Source organism: Aotus nancymaae, unplaced genomic scaffold (assembly GCF_030222135.1).
Source record: "Aotus nancymaae isolate 86718 unplaced genomic scaffold, 86718_ANA_hifiasm-v0.15.2.pri h1tg000016l, whole genome shotgun sequence".
NCBI classification, from domain to species: Eukaryota; Metazoa; Chordata; class Mammalia; order Primates; family Aotidae; genus Aotus; species Aotus nancymaae.
In genome coordinates this window covers 60,752,735-60,775,565 of record NW_026988428.1, presented here as the reverse complement: position 1 = coordinate 60,775,565, position 22,831 = coordinate 60,752,735, and the positions used below count along the sequence as shown (strand labels likewise).

The following is a 22,831-nucleotide window of genomic DNA, read 5'->3' as shown; positions in this document are numbered from 1 at the left end:
GTTCCACTGTTGGTTCTTAGCAATTCAGATGCCTTACTATACAAGGCACCTTCCACTAGATTGGTTTAGGATTGTTCCTTTGAAAATATGGATCATCTCAATGGAGAGCACAATAGAATAACCTACCAACTTGATTATTGCATGGCTGGGGAACTAAAATTTTGGTTAATATTTAAATGTTCTTAAATAATGAAGTATTCCATGATATGAAATAATATACATATTTGTAAGAATAGGTATTAATGTTAATGAACATTTGTATTCCCAGCCTCCAGTTTAGGAAGAATCTTTATACTTACCTTTTAAGACCCCTTAGAATCCCTCTTAGAAATACTATGCTAAATTTACATGGGAAAAAGCTAACAAACCCATCAAAAAGTGGGCAAAGGATATGAACAGACACTTCTCAAAAGGAGACATTTATGCGGCCAACAAACATTTGTAAAAAAGCTCAACGTCACTGGTCATTGAGAAATGCAAATCAAAACCACAATGAGATACCATCTCACATCCGTTAGAATGGCAGTTATTAAAAAGTCAGGAAACAATAAATGCTGATGAGTCTGTGGAGAAATAGGAATACTTTTACACTGTTGACGGGAATGTAAATTAGTTCGAACATTGTGGAAGACAGTGTGGTGATTCCTCAAGGATCTAGAATCAGAAATATCATTTGGCCCAGCAATCCCGTTACTGGGTATGTACCCAAAGGATTACAAATCATTCTACTATAAAGACACATGCACACATATATTTATTGCAGCACTATTTACAATAGCAAAGACTTGGAACTAACTCAAATGCCCATCAATGATAGACTGAATAAAGAAAATGTGGCACATATACACCATGGAATACTCTGCAGCCATAAAAAAGGATGAGTTCATGTCCTTTGCAGAGACATGGGAAGCTGGAAGCCATCATTCTTAGCCAACAAACACAGGAACAGAAAACCAAACACCACATGTTCTCACTCGTAAGTGTGAGTTGAACAGTGAAAACACATGGACATAGGGAGGGGAACATCACACACCAGGACACAGGAAAGGGAACAACACGAGGTAGGGGAAAAGGGGAGAGAGCGCATTAGGACAAATACCTAATCATGTTGGGCTTAAAACCTAGATGACAGGTTGATAGGTGCAGCAAATCACCATGGCACATGTATACCTATGTAACAAACCTGCACATTCTGCACATGTATCTGAAAACTTAAATTTAAAAAAAAATCAAAAGAGAAAAAAAATACTATGCTAAATTTCTTAAATGCTATATTCATAATATCTTTGTTTTTTGGGGAATTTTAACATATATATATCCCTTAAACAGTATATCATTTGTTTTTTCTTGATTTTGATCTTTATGTAACAGAATTGCAGTTTATATTCTTGTGTCTTACTTTATCCTCACAATATCTTGTGTAGATTAAGCCATGTGACTGTGTGTAACTGTAATTTGTTTTCGATTCAGACTAGTTAAAGCAATCCTTTGTGGGTAGGTTCTGGGCACTGGTATTTTTGAAAAGCTTCCCAGATGATTCTAACGTGCTGAGGGTCAAGAAGCACTTTCTGTCTCCCTGACCCTATCTTTTTTTGAGAACGGGTATCTCTCTGTCACAGACTGGAGTGCAGTAGAATGATCTAGCCTTACCTCTTTGGCTCAGGGGATCCTCCCACCTCAGCCTTCTGAGCAGCTGGAACTACAGACACATGCTGCCATGCCCAGCTAATTTTTTTTTTTTTTTTGTAGACATGGGGTCTTGCTATGTTGTGCAGACTGGTCTTGAACTCTTGTGCTCAAGCAATCCTCCCACCTTGGCTCCCAAAGTACTGGGACTACAAGCATGACCCACTGTGCCCCGCTTCCCTAACCCCTTCTTGACCGTTTATTTCCCTGCCTGCTCCCAGTAGGCTGGCCTCATAGGCCTTTCTGCTACTTAGACATGCTGAACTCATTCCTGTCTCAAGGTCATGGTAGTTGCTGCTTCAGGACAGTTCATGTTTAGTTGTCAAGTTTCCTTAGGCTCTTTTTGGCTGTAAGCTTCTAAGACTATTCTTGGTCATTTGAGGAGACGTTATCAGATTGTTTGTAAAATGTCCCTCAGTTTAGTTTGTCTGAAATTTTTGTCAAGGTTTCACTAGGGTTATGGATTTTGGGGAGGAAGACCACAAAGGTAGCATACTATTTTTCTCATATATCAAGGGTATATACAGTCAACATGACTTATCACTGATGTTAACCTTGACCATCTGGCTGAGGTAGTGTTTACCAGGTTTCTCTAATGTAAAGTTACATTTTCCCCCCTTTCCATACTTACTCTTGGGAAACAAGTCAGTAAAGGTGGCCCACATTGAAATTGTTCTATCTTTGGCCATCGTGAGCTCTTCCAGAGCTCGAGATCAGTGTTTGGCTTCTGTGTCTCTTTGACACACCCTCATCCTTTCGTCACACTGCAAGTTACTCCAGGTCTGTCTTGTGTATTTCCTACGTAGTTCTAGCACCAGCCACTTTTCCAAGGAGCCATGGTTCATTTTATTGGAGAATGTTATGATAAATCATGCTGGGTATACTAGTTACTAGTAGCACATTATTGGTTCTAGGCTTTTTCAGCAGAGCTAGAAGATATAGGTATGTATACTATCCCATGTATATAAATATATCTATCTGTATCTATATTAAGCTAAATATGAGTTCATATGATATTTTCAACTCTAAGTACCACCTGGTTTTGTCTAGGTCTTCTCCCTTTTACAAAAAAAACTTATTTTTGTAAGAATTCTATCAAAGTGCATTGAATGAACCATGGAAAAGATGTCTCAGGAGTAGCTGATTAATTTGAGAAGATTAATGTATTAGAAAAGAAAATATTAGTATTGAGTACAGAGGCATAGAAAAAGTTTTGGTAGATTCCCTTTTCAAATTATATGGTCTATTCTGAAATTTACGTGATGAGCCATGACACCTTGCAGCAAGATACAGAACATAACGAAACTATTTTTCCTAAGATAGATATTCAACTTGATGAATCAATTGAAATTAATAAACAGCTGTAAATGAGAGCCACATGTTAGTCACAAAAATGATTTGTATTTAATTTCGTTTGTGACTTCTTAATTTCTTTAAAAATATGTATTATAATAGTAATGCTTTTGGGAAAAAATGGCAGTTAGAGAAGGTTATCAAGCAAGAGCTTAAACTACCCTCTCCCATTTTCCTATCATACTCTTTTTCTCTAGAAGTCATCAAGAATGGTTTGTCTGATTTTCCACTAATATTTAAACACAGTTTGTTTTTTTTTTTTTGCATATAACATTATGTCTTACATTTATACTGGTATGGTGAATGTCTGTGTGCGACATTTTTTAACTCTTCACAGTTGCCTAATTTATTTGACCAGTGAAATGTCTTTTTAAATCTAATCCTTGAAGTGTGTGGATCTTTACACCAGGAGTGTGCTAATATGCCAGTGTAACAAAAACCCTATGTCCCATGCGTGCCCTGCCTTTATGGGAACTCTTTATCTGACTTCCTCACAAATGCATTTCTCCCTGGCTCATCTTCATCAACCTTGTAGACATCTAGGATTCTACTCTCTGTTGAAGGGGTTTTCCAAGTATTCAAAGCTATTGGAAAGTGGAGTTTTCCATGTGGAAAAAGGCAGTTTAGGGAAATATGCAAAACCTGGGAGCTGAGATAGACTTCATTTTTGCTGAATGTCACCAAATGCCACACAAGCTGACATTGTTGGGTAGTACTCCAAAAACAGTCAGGAGAGTTGACATCATACCACCTCCCAGACAGCTTCCCTGGCACCGGTTGACCCTAGTATTCTCAAACTTCAGCATACTCCAGAATCATCTGGAGAGTTTCTGATTCTTTAAATCCAGTGTGGGGCCTGAGAAGTTCCTGGGGGTGGTGTTAGGAAAATCTGGTGTTCTCATCTTGTTAATTCCACACAGGTTTTTTTGTGCTCACTGGGACTTTTAACTTACTTTAGGAAACCAGGCTCGCTCTGCAGTTATTATATGTCTGACTCTTTCTAAAACTTAAATTAGCTACTTAAACTTCATTGACTCTTTCTGTGACAAAGTCAGGTGGCTCTTTCTTCTTCCATAGCAGTAAGTGACACATGCCCCATTGTTGGGTTGGGGAATGGACCTTAAGACTATAAAAGATGAAATTTTATATGGGAGAGGGGGAAAGAAAAGGTAAAGAAATTTGTCGGTTGATACCTTGAGCTATTTTCCTACTGTTGTAAAAATCTCAAGCTTTGTGGTGTCATAAAGTGTATGTGGCTTTGTCATGGTTCTCCATTAAACTGAAGAATATTTGATGACTGTACATGTAAAACATCACAAGAAACTGTGGTCTACATTATCAACCCTACCATCATTTTTGTAACTTCATTGTATTGTATACTCTGTCTTTTATATAAAGATGTGGAGTAGATTTAGGAAGTAAGTTTCTTCACTACCAAGTAATTATTTAGAGGGTGACTTTGAAAAAGTTTAATCCTTCCATTAGCATGCATAGCAGATAATAAGAATGATAATGGCTACCATTATGGAGTCATTACCATCTACCAGGTATTTGCCAAGCACTTCACTTGAGTTAGCTCCCTTAATAAAGCCATATTGAAACACATGAGTAAGTCAAACCCATCATGCAAGGAAATGAAATGAGCACGGTTATGACTCGGGAGAAGGTGCCTACATGTATTAAAAATCTTTACCTAAATTTTCTCCGGTCCCTGGGAGCAAGTTGCAGTCTTTTTTTTTTTTTTCCTCTTGTGCTCAGTCACCCTGTTTTTGAGGTCTCTTTTCTCTACACCATTGTTCTCAACTTATTTTGGGGGAAATATCTGAGCAGAATATAATGGGAAAAGAGTCTCTACCCCTTTCTGTTCAAAATTCATTTTTACCCCTTCCTGTCTGAACAAAAACTCTATGGAATCAACACCACTGAGCTCTGTGGGGAAAAAAGGAAAACCTGCTCCCTTCGCTCTGCTGGAAGCTGGAGGATGCTAGGCCCCTGTGTGGTAGTGCATAGAATTCTAGCTTTTTTCCTCCTTTCTCTGGATATTAGGCTCAGAGAGTATACTGTGTCTCTATGTGAATATGGACAGTTAGCATTTACCAACATGTATCTGTCTACTTTCCCTTGTTTAAAAAAAGAAAAAGAAAAACTTAAAAAAAAAAATAGGGTTATAGAAGGTCAGCAAAGGGTGAGTTTGAGATGCTTGGGTGGGTTAAGTGGGCATTTTGACAACATGGCTTCTATTTTGGCGTGTTTAATTGTGATGTTTGACAGACATCCTTGCAGTTTAAGATGACACTTTTAAAACAAATTCTCTCCTAATGATGACTTGAGCCCTGCCACTCAATGGGAGAATCAGCAGAACCTAAGGGATCTTATTTGGAACTGACATTCTCTATTGAAATTTTGTTCCTGTTCATTTTTAAATTTTCTTTTTGTTTCACTGGAAAGGAAAGATGATGCTCAGTTTTAAACATTGAAAGTGTGTAAGTTGCTTTGTTACAATAAAACTAAATGTGTACACACACACAAAAAACTTTACCTTTGAATAAGGTAGATTGAAAAATAATTACAGTAACTTTACTTTTCCTGAAGAAAGTGTTTAAAAAAAAAGGAATAATTAGTCTCCAAGTAGAAGTGACGGTATATTGGTGGCAGTAGAGGGTTTCTTCCCTCAGACACTTTTTCAGCTAGAGATCTTGATATGGTAAATTAATGGATAATTTATTCAAACTTTTTAACATAATTTTGAGGTATATCAAGTATACAGAACTTTTCACAAAACGAACACCCACGTAACCAACACCCAGTTTGAGAAACAAAATACTAGTACCCAGCAGCCACTCTCGTGCCTCTTCCAGTCACCACTCCCCTAAAAGTAATCAGCATTCTGATTTCTAATGCAAGAGTTGAGTTTTGCCAATTTTTAAACTGATAAATCCTTTTTAACTTCAGTTTCATAATTCTGATTTAATAAAAGATTAAAATCTGAGACATGATCCAGTGAGATCATAATTTGGCAATTTTGAACAGAAAAATATAGACCAGAAGCTACCTTGTCACGGACATAATATTTTTAAATGTGTTCATAACATCACTGTGAAATTAAGCTTTAATTATTTTCATTTTTCCTCCTCAACCTAAAAAAGCCTTTGCTGATATTTGGTAAGGTCTCCAATGACACTTCATGGCCAAAAGAAAGGGGCAGGATACATGATCGAGAGCCCCTCTTCACATAGATCAGAGAGTGTGATGTGGCTTCCCTGGTAGGGAGATTGCAGAGGCAATCGGACAGGGGACTGTTGCCTTGCTGAACTGAATGGTCCATGTTAGTAGGACTACACATTAGTAGGGTGGTTTCCCCCATGCTGTTCTCATGATAGTGTGTTCTCAAAAGATCTGATGGTTTAAAAGCATGTGGCTTCCTTTGCTTTCTCTCTGTCTCTCTCCTGCTTTGCTGTGATAAGACATGCTTGCTTCCCCTTTGCCTTCAGCCATGATTGTAAGTTTCCTGAGGCCTCCCCAGCCATGTGGAACTGTGAGTCAATTAAACCTCTTTTCTTCATAAATTACCCAGTCTCAGGTAGTCCTTTATAGCAGTGTGAGAACGAACTAATACACATGGGTTTCATGTTAAACTTTCGCTGTTCTTCTGTCTCCAGGAAGAATAATCCATTCTCCTGGACTATTATTGCTGGGGACCATGACAGAACCCTGAAGGAATCAACTGAGCAGGTAAAAAGAATGTTTTTACAGGTCATTCTGCCTGTACGCTAAATTTTCTCACATGCCAAGCAATACCTTTAGTTAAAATGCATAATTAGTTAATCTCCCAGGGCCCTTTTACATTTATCATTTATACCCACATTTAAAGATACAACTTGAGATTACCCTTTCACTTGAGAATTATACTAAGTAGGTCAGAATTGAAAATTTAGGCCCATGGACACAGGTTTCCAAAGCTTGGTTTCTCCAGTGCCACCATTATCCAGAAGGTGGTTCAAAGCCTCCTGCAAATTATAAATCAGGATTGCTCTTTTATAATACAAAGTCTTCTTTGTTGCTGATGTATGTAAGTGCAGAGATTTAGGATTATTTTGTACCATCAACAAGGAAGTAGCTGGATTCTTTGACTTTCTTATCTTGGAATTTGCTTGCTTGCCACTGATACAGGTGAGAAGGGCCAAACACATAATAGTGCATGAAGACTTCAACACACTAAGTTATGACTCTGACATTGCCCTAGTACAGCTAAGCTCTCCTCTGGAGTACAACTCGGCGGTGAGGCCAGTATGTCTCCCACACAGTGCAGAGCCACTGTTTTCCTCCGAGATCTGTGCTGTCACCGGATGGGGAAGCATCAGCAGAGGTAAGCATTTTTTGGTCGCACAAACATTAATGCCAGTTATTTTTGAAACTAGGTCATGTAAATGATATTAAGCAGCATCTGCTTCATCCCCTCTTCTTTCTAGAAGATAAGAGACCATGTTTTATTTAGCTATAATAGATAAGCAAATAAATTGAGAATGAGCTGTTTAAAACTTTTCCTTCAGGGTAACCTGGATTATAAGTAGGCCAGATTAGTGGTTGACAAAACTTTACTGTAATGGACCAGATAATAATCCTTTTAGGCTTTGCAGGTCATCTGGTCTCTGTCACAACTATTCAAGTCTACTGTTACAGCATAAAGCAGCCATTGGCAATATGTAACAGAATGGGTTCCAATAGAACTTTATAAATAAAATTTAAATTTCATTGTCATGAAATATCATTCTTTGGATTTTTAAAATGTATAAACCATTCTTATTTCATGGATTGTGCCTGTGTTTGGGGGTGGCACAGAATTTATCCACCGACTGTCGTGTGCTCACCCCTGGCTATGGTATAGAATTCTTAAAGGCTTAGTAAAACACTGAAAGATATGAATGGTTGACATTTGTCTTTTGCTTCTTATACCATATAAGATTATTTTCTTTATATATTTCCTTTCTATATGTCATGTATTTGGAATCTGTGAGCTTGAATGGTGAGGGAATTTATATTTGACTGCTTACGGTATTGATATTCACAGCTTACTGTCCTATGTGAAGCCAAATTGCACTTTCATAAAAACCTTCATACCCAACACATGAGGAGTTTTTATCATCCCCATTTTACAAATGAAAAGGTTGCAACCCAAAGATTTAAGTAACTTGCTAAGATCCCATAACTAACAAATACCAAAGCGAGAATTTAAGATCAGCATGACTCAGCTTATAATCATTCCTTAATGGCTTCTCATTATATTTACAATCAAATCTGAACTCCTTAGCCTAGCTTGGAAAGCTCTGTGTGATTGGGCCTCTCCACTTACCTCTACCACATAATTTCCCTCTTTTGTTCTTCTGGTTAACCTTCAGATACCGTAGCTTTTCTTCTTTCTCCTTAACACCAAGCTTGCTTTGCTTTCTGAAGTTCCCCATTTTGTGTCCTACTTGGAACATGCTTATTACAATCTTGTCACAGCTGCCTGCTCATTATTGCATTTTGAACCAAAATATCACTTCCTTTCTTGGCCCACACTGCTGCAGGAGGATGGGCCTCCCATTGCATTCTGCACTACCTGGTTTTATCCTCTCATTGCACGTTAATGTACTTGGCATGATTTCATGCAGTCATCTTCTACATCTCGCCCACTAGACTGAAAGCCTCTTGGAGGCTGTCATTGGCCACTCTCTCCCCAGGGCTAGAAGCATACATGCCATTCAGTCAACATTTTTTGGCTTACTGGCTTCGAAGTCCTTGAATAAATGTGCCTTCTCTCTAACACCTTTGACTTTTACTAATTCCATGACTACCAGGCAACTGAGAGGTGGTTAGTCTTATAAAAGATGGATTTATTCTTTCCAACTAGGAGAGGAAATGAATGTTAATTTTTTGGGATATGGTCAGCCACACTAAAGGAGATGGTCCCTGAGAAGAGGAGTTTTGTATATTAAGAAGAATGTGAGATTTAGATTTGAACTTAGGCTTGAGTCTAGTTCTGTCCCATAAGAGCTGTGAGATCAAATTTTCAGAGGTCTGGCTTTTTCATATGTGAGATCAGTGTGATTAACCTGATCTCACATATGAAAAATGTTGTATTATTAGGTTAGAATAAAATTCTTCATAAATATTAAGGTACTATATTAATTTAAAGTATTTGTTATTAATACTGCCCTAAAAGGTACAGGGCTATAAAATATTAAACTTAAAAAAATTGGCCATAAATCTAAAATGATAGAATGGTCAATGAAAAATACATGTTAACACAGGCCTGCCTAAGGATCAACTATGAAAATAAATTATTTCATGTTATCTTAAATTGGAGGTGCAATTAGGCTTCAATGATGGTAGAAGAAAAACAGGATTATGATTTTTGTCTATATTAGGAAATTATAAGCATATTATTTGTAAGCAAATATTTATGTAAATATATAACCATATATTTATAATTGTATAAGTTATATATAGCACCAATTCATATCTTGCTGAATTTCTCTTCTTGAATTCTTATGCAGAAATATTTGATATATTAACATTTAAATTGAAAATAAGCTAGAAAAAAGTGTTTCTGGTTTTATTCTCCTGCCAATGGCCTCTCTTTACAAAAATACCAAATCTGGAAATGAAGACATGTTACATAAAACACTTGTGTTTTTTAAATTGAGTATTCTACATCAGCTCAGGCCAAACTGAATGACTGCAGTTATGCTGGGACAGAGCTAAGTCTGAACTTAAATACATTTCTAACATCCCTTCCTGCTTACTTCACCAAGCTCTCTCTGAATGTTTCTTCATTAGATGGTGGCCTAGCAAGTCGCCTACAGCAGATTCGAGTGCATGTGTTAGAAAGCAAGGTCTGTGAATACACTTACTATTCTGCGCATCCAGGAGGGATCACAGAGAAGATGATCTGTGCTGGCTTTGCCACATCTGGAGAGAAAGATTTCTGTCAGGTGAGAGGATTCTGGTTTTATACAGGAAGGTAGAAAATTGCCATCTGCTGGTGAGTGTCTATAGACTTGAGAAACCACTGCTGAAGCCACCAACTTGTCCTGTGCTTCAAATATCACATCCCTGCATGAAGACCAGTGGGGCAACAGAAAGCGTAAGTGAATTAACCCAAATTTGCTGAGATGTCAGAGAGTGGCCAGAAGCAGCTGTATAGTGAGAAAGGAGAAAGGACAGTGGCTTCATAGAGGAGCTGGTGAGAAGGTAGGAAATGGCAGAGCCTCTAAGCAGGCCTGAGTGAGGGAAGATGTGTTCAGGTATAATTAAGGCTTTGGGAAAAGGAAAAAGAGATAAAAGTTCTAAACTTATGTGTCCTACTTATGACTTAAAAGTTTTATCAGGTTAAATCATCATTAATCTCTGTACTCTCTTAATTTTCCACCACAAATTAAAATAATCACAAAGATGTCCATTGGACAAGCTTGATAATGGCAAATTCATAATCAACTAAGAACAAGAATAGGAATGAACAGACTGTAGAATGCCAGCTTTAACACTCACAAAGTCAATGGAGGAATGTGTCTTTAGATACACAAACAAGTTAAGAGTTTCTAACACTCTGTGTGCCCACCTCTAATCCCTGGTTTGAATTTGGGGCTACCAACCTAAGGGAAAGTTTGGGTCCGTAGGGCAGCCAAAATCCCCCAGACTTGTCACTCCCACTGGTCTGGGGTAGAGAGGAAAGAAAGAACAAATGTTTAGTTTCTGCAGCTCTTCAGTAGTTTTCACCATCAATCAGGCAAGAAACGTGAAGCAATAGATTTCACCTCCATGAGGGAGAAACAACTGTAAATTAATCTAGGTGGATGTCCTTCCATGTGCAAATATGAGAGAGTGGATGATGTCCCCTTTAACACTGAATATAAGTTTATTGTCATTAACCTCTTACTTTTATGGTGTCAAGCATTGCTTACAGTCTGTTTTAATTTTGCATATCTTCATTTGCATTCCCCAGAAGCAGTCCCTGAGACAAGGATTCAGGTACAATGGTATGTTTTAGGAATCATAGATAACCACTGGTAGGAAGGAGAGGAGAGGGTACAGGGAAGGGAAGGCAGCCAATCTATGATGCATTATTAAGCCATCTGCAATAGAGAGGGCCTAAAGCTTAATCCTACAGGAAACTCAGGGCAGTGATGCCAAGTACACGTGGTCAATTTATCTATCTGAGGGGCAAGGGAGCTGGGATATTTTTGTACTACCTTCCCTGGAGCCATAGTCTGAGGGCTGCTGTGGGAGCAGGCAGTTAATCCCTTAGGATTTCCCATACTTTAGGGTTGCCTCATGGGTGGGGTGGAGAATGGGGAAGATCGCAGGCACAGAGCCAGCACATGGGCTGGAAGATCTGAGGAATGTAGGAGGTGTACTCCTGCTGTCTGCTAGAGTACATAAATGTTATCTGATAAAAATCACAAAAGTAGTCTGAATTAATGTGTTAATTCTTCCCTTTAGTCCATTGTAGGATTTGAGGGATGGCTTTTCTTTCTTCAACAAGAAAATCACAACTAAGTCTGTTGTCTTTTACATATCTGGCAGCAACTAACATTACAGTGTGAACTGTTTGTGTGGAAAGAAAAAGAATTTGAGAGGGTCTTAGAAAGGTTGATGTCGCAGGTGACCTCAATATCATGATCTCAGTTGGCACTTATTTTTTCAGTTATATACAACTGTCACTTTGGCTACAACATGACCGAATTTACTGCCCATATATGGGAAGAAAACTAGAAGCTGAGATTCTAATAAATATGACTAGCTTTCTATTACAAAGTACACTGAGTTACTAAAAGGGTGACTTTAGAAACTTGCTTTGGTAAAATAGTCTCTAATATTTCTATCAGGTAATTGATTTTTATTCTCTTGTGTATCCTTATAGATAATAGACCTGCTAATGTGCCTTCTCATTCAGGAAGGTAGGCATAATAATATTGGAATGCAGAGACATGCTGTTTTCAGATATGCAATGTAGTACCCTGCTGTTCTTTGCTAACTGGATTTCAGATTTTTTATTCTAGTTTCTTTTTTAATTTTTAATTGTGTGGGTATATAGTAGGTGTATATATTTATGGGGGACATGAGATTTTCATACAGCTATGCAAGGAATAATAATCACATAGGGTAAATGGTGCATCTATCATTTGTATTACAGACAACCTAATCATACTATTTTATTTTTAAATGTACAATTAAATTATTATGGACTATAGTTACCCTGTTGTGCTATCAAATACTAGATTTTTTTCATTCTATTTTTTTTTGTACCCATTAATCATCCCCACTTCCCTATACTCGCCCACTACACTTCCCAGCCTCTGGAAACCATTTTTCTCTACTCTATCTCCACGAGCTACATTGTTTTGGTTTTTAGCTCCCACAAATAAATAAGAACATGCAAAGTTTTTCTTTCTGTGCTGGGCTTATTTCACTTCACATAATGACCTCCAGCTCCATCCATGTTGTTGGAAATGATAGGATCTCATTCTTTTGTATGGCTGAGTAGTACTCCATCGTGTATATGCACCACATTTTCTTTATCTGTTCATCTGTTGATGGATACTTAGGCTGCTTCCAAATCTTGGCCATTGTGAATAGTGTTGCAATAAACATGGGGGTGCAGATAACTTTTCAATATCTTGATTTCCTTTCTCTTGGGCATATACCTAGGAGTAGGATTGTTATATCAATTGTATTTATATTATTTTTTGAGGAAAGTCCACATTATTCTCTATAGTGGTTGTACTAATTGACATTCTCATCAATAGTATATATGGGTTCTCTTTTTTTCCATATCCTTGTAAGCATTTGTTATTGCCTGTCTTTTGGATAAAAGCCATTTTAACTGGGGTGAGATAGTATCTCAACATAGTTTTGATTTGCATTTCTCCGATCAATGATGTTGGGCACCTTTTCATATACCTGTTTGCCATTTGTATGTCTTCTTTTGAGAAATGTCTATTCAGAGTTTTTGTCCATTATTAAAATCAGATTATTAGATTTTTCTATAGAGTTATTTGAGCTCCTTATATATTCTGGTTATTAATCTCTTGTCAGATGAGTACTTTGTAGAAAGGCTGTCTTTTGGCTTTGTTTCCTTTGCAGTGCAGAAGCTTTTTAACATATGATCCCATTTGTCCATTTTTTCTTTGGTTACCTGTGCCTGTGGGGTATTACTAAAGAAATCTTTGTCCAGTTCAATGTCCTGGAAAGTTTCCTCAATGTTTTCTTTTATTAGTTTCATAGTTTGAGGTCTTATATTTGAGTCTTTAATCTATTTTGATTTGATTTTTGCAAATGGTGAGAAATAGGGTTCTACTTTCGTTCTTCTGTATAAGGACATCTGATTTTTCCAGCACCATTTATCGAAGCAACGGTCCTTTCCCCACTGTATTTTTTTTGTACCTTTGACAAAAAATGAGTTCACTGTAAATGTGTGGATTTATTTCTGGGTTTTCTATTCTGTTCCATTGTTCTACGAGTCTGTATTTATGCCGGTACTGTACTTTTTTGATTACTATAGCTTTGTAGTATAATTTGAAGTCAGGTAATGTGATTCTTCCAATTCTGTTCTTTTTGCTCAGGAAAGCTTGGCTATTCTGAATCTTTTGTAGTCCCATATAAATTTTATGATTTTTTTTCTATTTCTTGGAGGCATGTCATTGCTATTTTTTCTAACTTCTTTTCATCTGCAAAGTCATAGATCTCTGTCTTCACAGAATAATATATGTCCTCAGCCACATTGACTGCCTTCTAACCCCCCAATTGGCCATGTCTTGAGTGTCTTAGAGTCTTAGCCAAGATATATCGTTTTCATAAAATGTTCATCCAGGTTTTTGGAAAGCTGGCTCCTTGTCATCCTTTATGTATTAGTTCAAATGTTATTGAAACTGCATAAACGTACATGCACATGTAAGCACAAATATATACCTACCTTTATTCTCTACATTCACTCTGAGTATTTCCTTTATAGCTACTATTACCATCTTATTTGCTTATACTCTGTCTTACTTGGTATGTCTGGCTCACAGCATTGAATAATTTTTTAATAAATAATGTTCATTTGTTTGCTGAATATTTACCGTGGGCTAGACCATATGATAAGCAAAAATAGATAAATTAGACAGGTTCCCTGTATTATAGAATGTTTGTAATTGCCTGAAAAATTATGTATTGGCTATATGTTGGTACTGAAAAACATCAGTGATTTAAAAAAACAAAACACTTGCCTAGATACATCAGACGATTGTCCAACTGGAAGGGGGTCTTAAGTATAATTATGTGAAAAAATTAGGCCCAGAGGAAATGATAATTGTTCTACATTACAGAATTTAACAGAAGAAATCTTAAGTTGGGAAAAAAGAAATACAGTAATGTGTTTTTTCCCAATTTAAGGTTTCTTCTGTTAAATTCTTTATATAAAATAGATGTTTCAAATGTGTTCCATCAACACAATTTATCTTATAAGAAGACAAAGGACTTAGTTTGGTCCTAAATACATTTGTATCCATTCACTTCCTGCAAAAGACCTGATTAAAAATCGGAAAGCCTACTCTAAAAAAATGAAAATCCTATGTATTAAGGCTTGCTTTGATGCTTATAGTTTATAAAATTTCACTGTAAGTTAAGCAAACCTTTACTTAGCATGTATTATGGGCTGGGTATTGTGGTAGGTTTCCTGGGATACAAAGTTGAATAAGATGCAGTGCTTACTGTCAAATGGGCACATGTTGTAAATAGTAACAGACATAAACAAGGGCATGTATTGTGCTGCCATTGATTTTCACATTGAACCTGAAGAGACCTGTAGAAGATGTTAGTGCTAATTAATAGATGAATATGTGTGATGTACATAGTTTGGTTCCCTTAATAACAATACCATTGTTTTCTTCAAAATCTCTTTCTGCTTATAATTTGTCCATTTAAACAATGCAAATATTGAGAGGAATATTAAAGAGAGACACTTCCATCTACATGAACTTCTTGGTGCTTTTGCGTAGTATTTTACCTTTTGAAATATGTTTAATCATGACCAAAGCAGCCATATCTAAGACCATAAAAATAATTAACTGTAAGTTACATTTCTATGTGTCTTTCCTTGAATTCAGTAATTGTATAAGCTAACTACTAGGCTTAAGGTAGTTCCATTAATAAACATTTATCAGTTTGGTGGAAAGGAAAGAACATGGAATTTTAGCAGGCGACATGGGCTCAGATTTTACTGCTGCTACTACCTATGTGTGTGAAATAGGACAGGTCACTTATTTCTCTAATTAAAATTTTTCACATCTAATATCCCAGAAGTTAAATTAGCTCGGCCTTTAAATTTTTTGAAATTGTGTAACTTTGGAATCTGCAAGTAAGCAAAAATAAAATCATAATACTAGAATTAAAATACTTTTTTTTTGAGAGAGTTTTGCTCTGTCACCCAGGCTGTAGTGCAGTGGTGTCATCTCAACTCACCACAACTTCCACCTCCCAGGTTCAAGCAATTCTCCTGCCTCCACCTCCTGAGTAGCTGGACAGGTGCACCACCACGCCTGACTAATTTTTGTATTTTTAGTAGAGACGGGGTTTCACCATGTTGGTCAGGCTGATCTCGAACTACTGACCTCATGATCCACCCACCTCAGCCTCCCAAAGTGCTGGGATTACAAGCATGAGCCATTGCACCAAGCCATGAATATCTTTTAATAGATATAAATCAACCTCTAAGTTTTTTTTTCACCTCACTATCAACACCCTAGTTTCTCTGTATGTCGTAACTCTACACTTCGATCTGAATAGATTGTGTCAAGAGTGACCAGTAATAGGGAAAACATTACCTATAGAGTTTATCACCCAATGATCCTAACCCAATTTCCAAAAAAAAAAAAAAGGCAGCCCATTTCTTGTGTTGAATTAATTTGAGCACTGTACAGTTTTCTAATTAAATTTTTATTTTAAAAAGATGTAGCTTGAAATCTTAAATATTACAGTTTTACTAATTGATACATTTAAAGACTATGTCCTTCTGATAGGGCTGGGAAGACTTAGTAATTGTTTTCTCATTATGTGAACTAGGCTTTATCTTCACCCTGGAATCCAATTACCATCTGATTGTTCATAAATTTTGTTTGTTTCCTTTTGCAAAACAGTGAATACATAGTATGTAAAGATGCATATTGACAAAGACCAAATCTTTAAGAAATTAAACACATTACAAATACATTATTAGTCGTTCTTCTTCTAAAAATTAAAAGCAAGAGCTTTAGATTAAAGCAGTTTTCTGGAACATGTTTTCTTGGTGTTTCAGGGAGACTCTGGTGGACCACTAGTATGTAGACATGAAAATGGTCCCTTTGTCCTCTATGGCATTGTCAGCTGGGGAGCTGGCTGTGTCCAGCCATGGAAGCCGGGTATATTTGCCAGAGTGATGGTCTTCTTGGACTGGATCCAATCCAAAATCAATGGTAAATTGTTTTCAGATGTTATTAAAACAATACCTCTTTCTTTAGAGTGGGTTTGGGAACAGTGAGTGTCGTATAAATTAACATGAAAGAGAAAACCGTAGAGTAGAATTTCATTTAGTTACTAAACACACTAAAATGCAAGATTCTACAAAATAAGTTCTCCCATTTGTAGAGTTAGAGTAAAACCGACTTTTCCCAAAGCTGCCTTAATCCTGGATTTCTTTTGGTAGTGGCTGTTTTGATGCCAACTATATTTTGTCCTCAGGCTTTCATCTTTATTTTTAACATGTTCTCCCCAAATACAGGTCCTGCTTCACTTCAGACAAGTAAGTGCAAAACCTTAAAACAACAATTGCCACTACCCACACCTTCGCCAGACAGTGCATCTTGGCCAGGTAATAAATGTTCACATTATCCCATTGATACTTTCAGCAAGAATTTGGCAAAAAGCATTGTCTATCTAGCTTTGCTAAATTTTCTGTGGAACACTATAACCTCTGTGTTTTCCTTCTGGTTGGTAGTTTTTGCTGAAAGTGGGGGTAGTTGTTATGATTGCTGGAGATCATTTCCACCCCAAAGCTAGACCTGTTGCAGATTTTTAAAAAATCTTGTGGTTGTGAACAAGTGCTGGAATATTGGAGAATTACATAGAATTATTTTAAACTCTGAGCTGTTTACGTCTACCTGAACAAAAGTCCTTCTATATGCAAGTATCTTGCTACGTAAAGACTCTGGGTATGAGATGACCAAGACCGGTATCAGCATTAGAATTTTTCTTAATTCTTCCACAGATCCCACTGTCTGATAATAGGATTTTGATTTTTAGTCAAAACTAACAGCAACTGGAGGATTAGATATCTGTAATAGACTTGTAGAAAGATGGAAGTTCTATTTTATTTATTTATTCCTTTATTTAGAGACAGAGTCTTGCTCTGTTGCCCAGGCTGGAGTGCAATCTCAGCTCACAGCAACTTCTGTCTCCTGGGTTCAAGCAATTCTCCTGCCTCAGCCTCCAGAGTACAGGCACCCACTACAACGCTGGCTAATTTTCTGTATTTTTTTTTTTTTTTTTTTTTGAGACGGAGTTTCGCTCTCGTTACCCAGGCTGGAGTGCAATGGCGCGATCTCGGCTCACTGCAACCTCCGCCTCCTGGGTTCAGGCAATTCTCCTGCCTCAGCCTCCTGAGTAGCTGGGATTACAGGCACGCGCCACCATGCCCAGCTAACTTTTTTGTATTAGTAGAGACGGGGTTTCACAATGTTGACCAGGATGGTCTCGATCTCTTGACCTCGTGATCCACCCGCCTCGGCCTCCCAAAGTGCTGAGATTATAGGCATGAGCCACCACACCTGGCTGGAAGTTCTATTTTGTTATCACTCTTGGTTTCCAAATAGTCAGTCTTTCCTTTGTTACCCACGTTTTCCCCTTCCCTGATATACTCAACCCTAGTAAACAACTAGGAAGAGTTGAAAGAAAATGTAAGATAAAAAGTAGAATTGCAAGAGTGATGACTTTGAGTAGAAGAAAGAAGATGGGATCTAGTGCCCAAAAAGAGGGGATGGTCTTAGACAGGAGCAAAGTACACTTCATCTATGGTTAATGGATGGAAGGCAGGATCTTGAGGCACCCATGCAGGTATGAGGTGCATGGGTATATGTGAGGATTGGATTGGAGCTTGTGGAATTTCTCTTCTGATTGCTCCTTTCTTTCGAGCAGATGAAAGAAGGGGTTGTGCAAGAAAGTTTGATTTTTAAGAGAAAAAATGATGAAATGTTTCTCTAGAAAATGCCATAGTGAATAGAATGTTATAGTAGGATTGCTGGGGAGCATAAAGGCCCCCGAGATGAATGATCATAAATTGAGAGAAGAGAGCAGAATGCCCCCAGTTAGATTAGTTTTGTATTTTCCTCTGGAGACACTGAGGTGCAGAGTAGGTGGAGCATGGATTTAATCAAAGTGGAGTGTTCCCAAGTATGTGAGGGTATAAGGGAATTCAAAGTGTATGTGAAGAAGTGGTTGAAATGATGGATCATTGGAATTTAGGATAGGTAAGAAGTGAAATAAGGATGAGAGATTTGTTTGGGACAAAGGTAAGGTGGTAGAATAGGTAAATTATGGTCCCAAAAGGTGGAAGGGTTATTAAGGGAGGCTGAAAAGATGGAAGATTTTGGTTGGAGAAAATGTTTCCTGAAACTGAGATTGCAGAAGGCTTCGAGTTACTGCTATTGATCAAGTGTCTAAGGGCTGACCATAAGGATAAGTGGCTGAGGTCAGGTGCAAGACAAGATCATTGGAGGAAAGTTGAGGAGGTGAAAACTTCAGTGCTGGAATCATGTGTATAGTGATTGAAATCAGAAAGAACTATGACAAGAAAAGTGTTGGAGAAAATGACTGCTAAAACCTTCGAGGAATGAGGAGTGGACCCAGGACCATTTGTCTGGCAACATGAGTCAAAGAGTAAAAGGTATGTAGAGTTAGGTTAAAAGTAAATCTGGACTTGGGATTGAGACAGAGAGCAGACTTGGGTCCAAGATCCTAAAAACTATTGATTTCAATGGACTGAGTTAAATGAATGAATTCAGTGAGTGCCTAAATAGGTTAATCCATGTAATGCACTTAGAACAAGGAGGGTCTGATCCGAGATAAGGGTCCATAAATGGTGATGACAGTGCCATCTAATGTATTTATTGAATGATATCAATCAGGCTGTTAGAAAATGAACATTGTGGCCGGGCGCAATTCATGCCTATAATCCCAGCACTTTGGGAGACCAAGGCTGGCAGGTCCCGAGGTCAGGAGTCTGAGACCAGTCTGGCCAATACAGTGAAACACTGTCTGTACTAAAAATAGAAAAAATTAGCTGAGTGTAGTGGTGTGTGCCTGTAAGCCCAGCTACATGGGAGGCTGAGGCAGGAGAATCACATGAACCCAGGAGGCAGAGGCTGCAGTGAGCCAAGATCGCATCATTGCACTCCAGCCTGGGTGACAGTGCGAGTCCATCTCAAAGCAAACAAAACAAAAAAGAACATTGTTAAAATGTAAAGAAATTGTTTCTCCTTTATATACGTTCAGAAGTCGTTATGCATGCCAAAGAACTTTGAAAGTTTTATATACGAAAGGGTGTTGCTTTGTTTTCGTTCTATGATTATTTTAGGAGACAAATTGTTAGGACCATGCCACATTTAACATCCACCCATTCCTGCTGCTTACTTTTTACACTGGGGAATTAATGAATCTTAGCAATGCTTTCTTCAGATTGTTACTCCCATTTATGAAAAGTCTTGACTTGTTGGTAATTCATGGCTCTATGTGATTTCCAGTCAGATTTGTCACAGAGGATTCCTATAGAGAGGGAGAAAAACTAAAAAGATTAGAAAGACAGGTTGGGGCCATATGGAAAGATCTTGCAAGCTGGACTATGTTAGTTGCTTTCAGCAGGAAAACAACTTGATTTTTTTGTTTTATACACCATTCTCAGATGGTAGAGCATAGTAAGGGAAGATTATAGACTGAAAGATCATTTAGTTTATTATTATATCAAAACAGTAAATATCTGATTCGATTCTTGTAGCCATACAAATAGAGGACTAAGAAAGAAATGGCAGAGAACCAAACAATGGAGTAGAATGCTAAAGTTTTATAGCACTTCATTTCCCTTATTCCACTTCTCCTGTTAATAAAAGCATGTTTACCTACCTCCTCCTCAGTTACTGTATTAATTTATCTAGGACAGACCATGCATAGTAATGTATGTATTAGTGAATACATACATTAAAATATGAACATAGAATGTTTCATAATTTCTCAGAAACTTTTTGTCAAAGCAATAGACATTAAGGAAGAAGAGAGTGTTAAGGATGAAGCCCAGATGAGGACATAAGAGAAGATGGTTGCTGAGTCAGTGGGTCAGGAAAACACTGGCATCCAAACTGCAGCCAGTGTCCTGAAGGTCCAAAGGTGGCCTTGGACTTAGCAAGCTGAGGAAGTGAGACATCTCAACACGTCCAGCAAATGATCTTTTTCATGACCTCAGTCACAAGTTCAAATGAATGTAATCATTTGTCCCAGCAAGCTCAGCTAATTTAGTGAAGCTTTTAGGAACAGGTCTTCAGGTGCATCTCAAAGAAGGAAAGAAATGAAAACTTGCTGGGAACTGTATATTTTCTAAGAAACTTAAAACTTCATTAAAAATTAATTCAAAATAATTGGGATATAAATTCTACCTCTATAATATTATTTCAAGAAAATAAGACACATTAAATGGAATTTTTTAACAGAATAATGTGTAACTGATAGAAACAAAGTCTCAACTTCCTTCTTGCAAGCCTAGGTTTTTCAGTCTTGTGATAGAACTTTTTTACTTTGCCTTGCTTATGTTGGTCCCTGGTGTCTATGTGTTCTGAATTGCAGGTTGTTGCTCTGAAGCAGAGCTAGAAAAGCTCAGAGGATTTTTTCTCATTCCACAATATCCACTGAATTACAGAGGAAGACTGGAATGTTCTTGGATGCTCCAAGTTTCACCAAACAGTATAGCGAAATTTACCATTGAGTATCTGTCACGCCTGGGGTCTCCTGTGTGTCGAAACTCAGTTCTAATTATTTTTGAAGAAAGACCCAGGAAGAGAAAGATGGCAGGTAATCCTTTCTGACATATAAACTTGGTGCTAGGAGTCTTGTCCATGTAGGCAGCTTATGATCAGGAGTGAGTCTGACTTGGTAATAATGCCACCAAAATGTTGATCCATGTAATAGGAATGCTTTTTCCCTTGTAAGCAACCTTAACATTTTCTTTTTTCTAAAAATTATACCTTAAGTTCTGGGATACATGTGCGAAATGTGCAGGTTTGTTACGTAGGTATACACGTGCCGTGGTAGTTTGTTGCACCCATCAACCTGTCATCTACATTAGGTATTTCTCCTAATGCTATCCCTCCCACAGCCCCCGTGTTCTCATTGTTCAACTCCCACTTATGAGTGGGAACATGAGGTGTTTCATTTTCTGTTCCTGTGTCAGTTTGCTGAGAATGATGATTTCCAGCTTCATTCATGTCTCTGCAAAGGACATGAACTCATCTTTTTTTATGGCTTCAGAGTATTCCATGGTGTATATGTGCCACACTTTCTTTTTCCAGTCTAACATTGATGGACATTTGGGTTGGTTCCAAGTCCAAGTCTTTGCTATTGTAAATAGTGCTGCAATAAACATGTGTGCATGTGTCTTTATAGTAGAATGATTTATAATCTTTTGGGTATGTACTCAGTAATGGGATTGCGGGGTCAAATGGTATTTCTAGTTCTAGATCCTTGAGGAATCACCACGCTGTTTTCCAGTGTTGAACTAATTTACACTCCCACCAACAGTGTCCTGCTTCTCCACATTCTCTAGTATCTGTTGTTTCCTAACTTTTTAATGATCGCCATTCTAACTGGCATGAGATGGCATCTCGTTGTGGTTTTGATTTGCGTTTCTCTAATGACCAGTGATAATGAGCTTTTTTTTCATGTTTGTTGTTCACATAAATGTCTTCCTTTGAGAAGTGTCTGTTCATATCCTTCAACCACTTTTTGATGGGGTTGTTTTTTCTTGTAAATCTGTTTAAGTTCCTTGTAGATTCTGGATATTAGCCCTTTGTCTGATGGTTAGATTGCAAAAATTTTCTCTCATTCTGTGGGTTGCCTGTTCACTCTGATGATAGTTTCTTTTGCTGTGCAGAAGCTCTTTCATTTAATTAGATCCCATCTGTCTATTTTAGCTTTTGTTGCCACTGCTTTTGGTATTTTAGTCATGAAATCTTTGCCCACGCCTATGTCCTGAGTGGTATTGCCTAGGTTTTCTTCTAGGGTTTTTATGCCTCCAGCTTTGTTCTTTTAGCTTAGGATTGTCTTGGCTATCCAGGCTCTTTTTTTCACAAGCATCCTATACACCAGTAACAGACAAACAGAGAGACAACTCATGAATGAACTCCCATTCACAATTGCTATAAAAAGAACAAAATATCTAGGACTACAACTTACAAGGGATGTGAAGGACCTCTTCAAGGAGAACTGCAAATCATTGCTCAAGGAAATAAGAGAGGACACAAACAAATGGAAAAACATTCCATGCTTATGGATAGGAAGAGTCAATATCATGAAAATGGCCATACTACCCAAAGGAATTTATAGATTCAATGCTATCTCCATCAAGCTACCACTGATTTTCTTAACAGAATTAGAAAAAAAAAAACCCTTAACATTTTCAAGTGCTTTGAATTGAAAAAGCAAATATACTTAATGTTGAGAGTGTGTGTGTGCGCGCGTGCATAGGGAGGGGAAAAAA

General features: G+C 37.6%; 1 protein-coding gene and 1 long non-coding RNA gene across 3 annotated transcripts in view; one reads left to right on the top strand and one right to left on the bottom strand.

Moving 5' to 3' along the window:
* LOC105732221 (uncharacterized) overlaps positions 1-22,831 on the bottom strand; it is a 110,691-nt gene that overhangs the window by 22,996 nt on the left and 64,864 nt on the right. The window contains exons 3-4 of one of the 2 annotated variants that reach the window (XR_010343021.1): positions 19,723-19,854; positions 9,933-9,990 (exon numbers count right to left, since the gene is read on the bottom strand). This is a non-coding gene — a long non-coding RNA (uncharacterized LOC105732221). The remainder of the gene's footprint in view (positions 1-9,932; positions 9,991-19,722; positions 19,855-22,831) is intronic. The other variant, XR_001110935.2, reaches the window with a different exon arrangement.
* The window catches only part of OVCH1 (ovochymase 1), a 69,970-nt gene that overhangs the window by 33,412 nt on the left and 13,727 nt on the right, over positions 1-22,831 (top strand). The window contains 6 exon segments of the mRNA XM_064377399.1: positions 6,699-6,771; positions 7,210-7,405; positions 9,859-10,013; positions 16,355-16,511; positions 16,817-16,906; positions 20,923-21,147. Of these exon segments, the coding sequence (XP_064233469.1) occupies positions 6,699-6,771; positions 7,210-7,405; positions 9,859-10,013; positions 16,355-16,511; positions 16,817-16,906; positions 20,923-21,147 (896 nt within the window).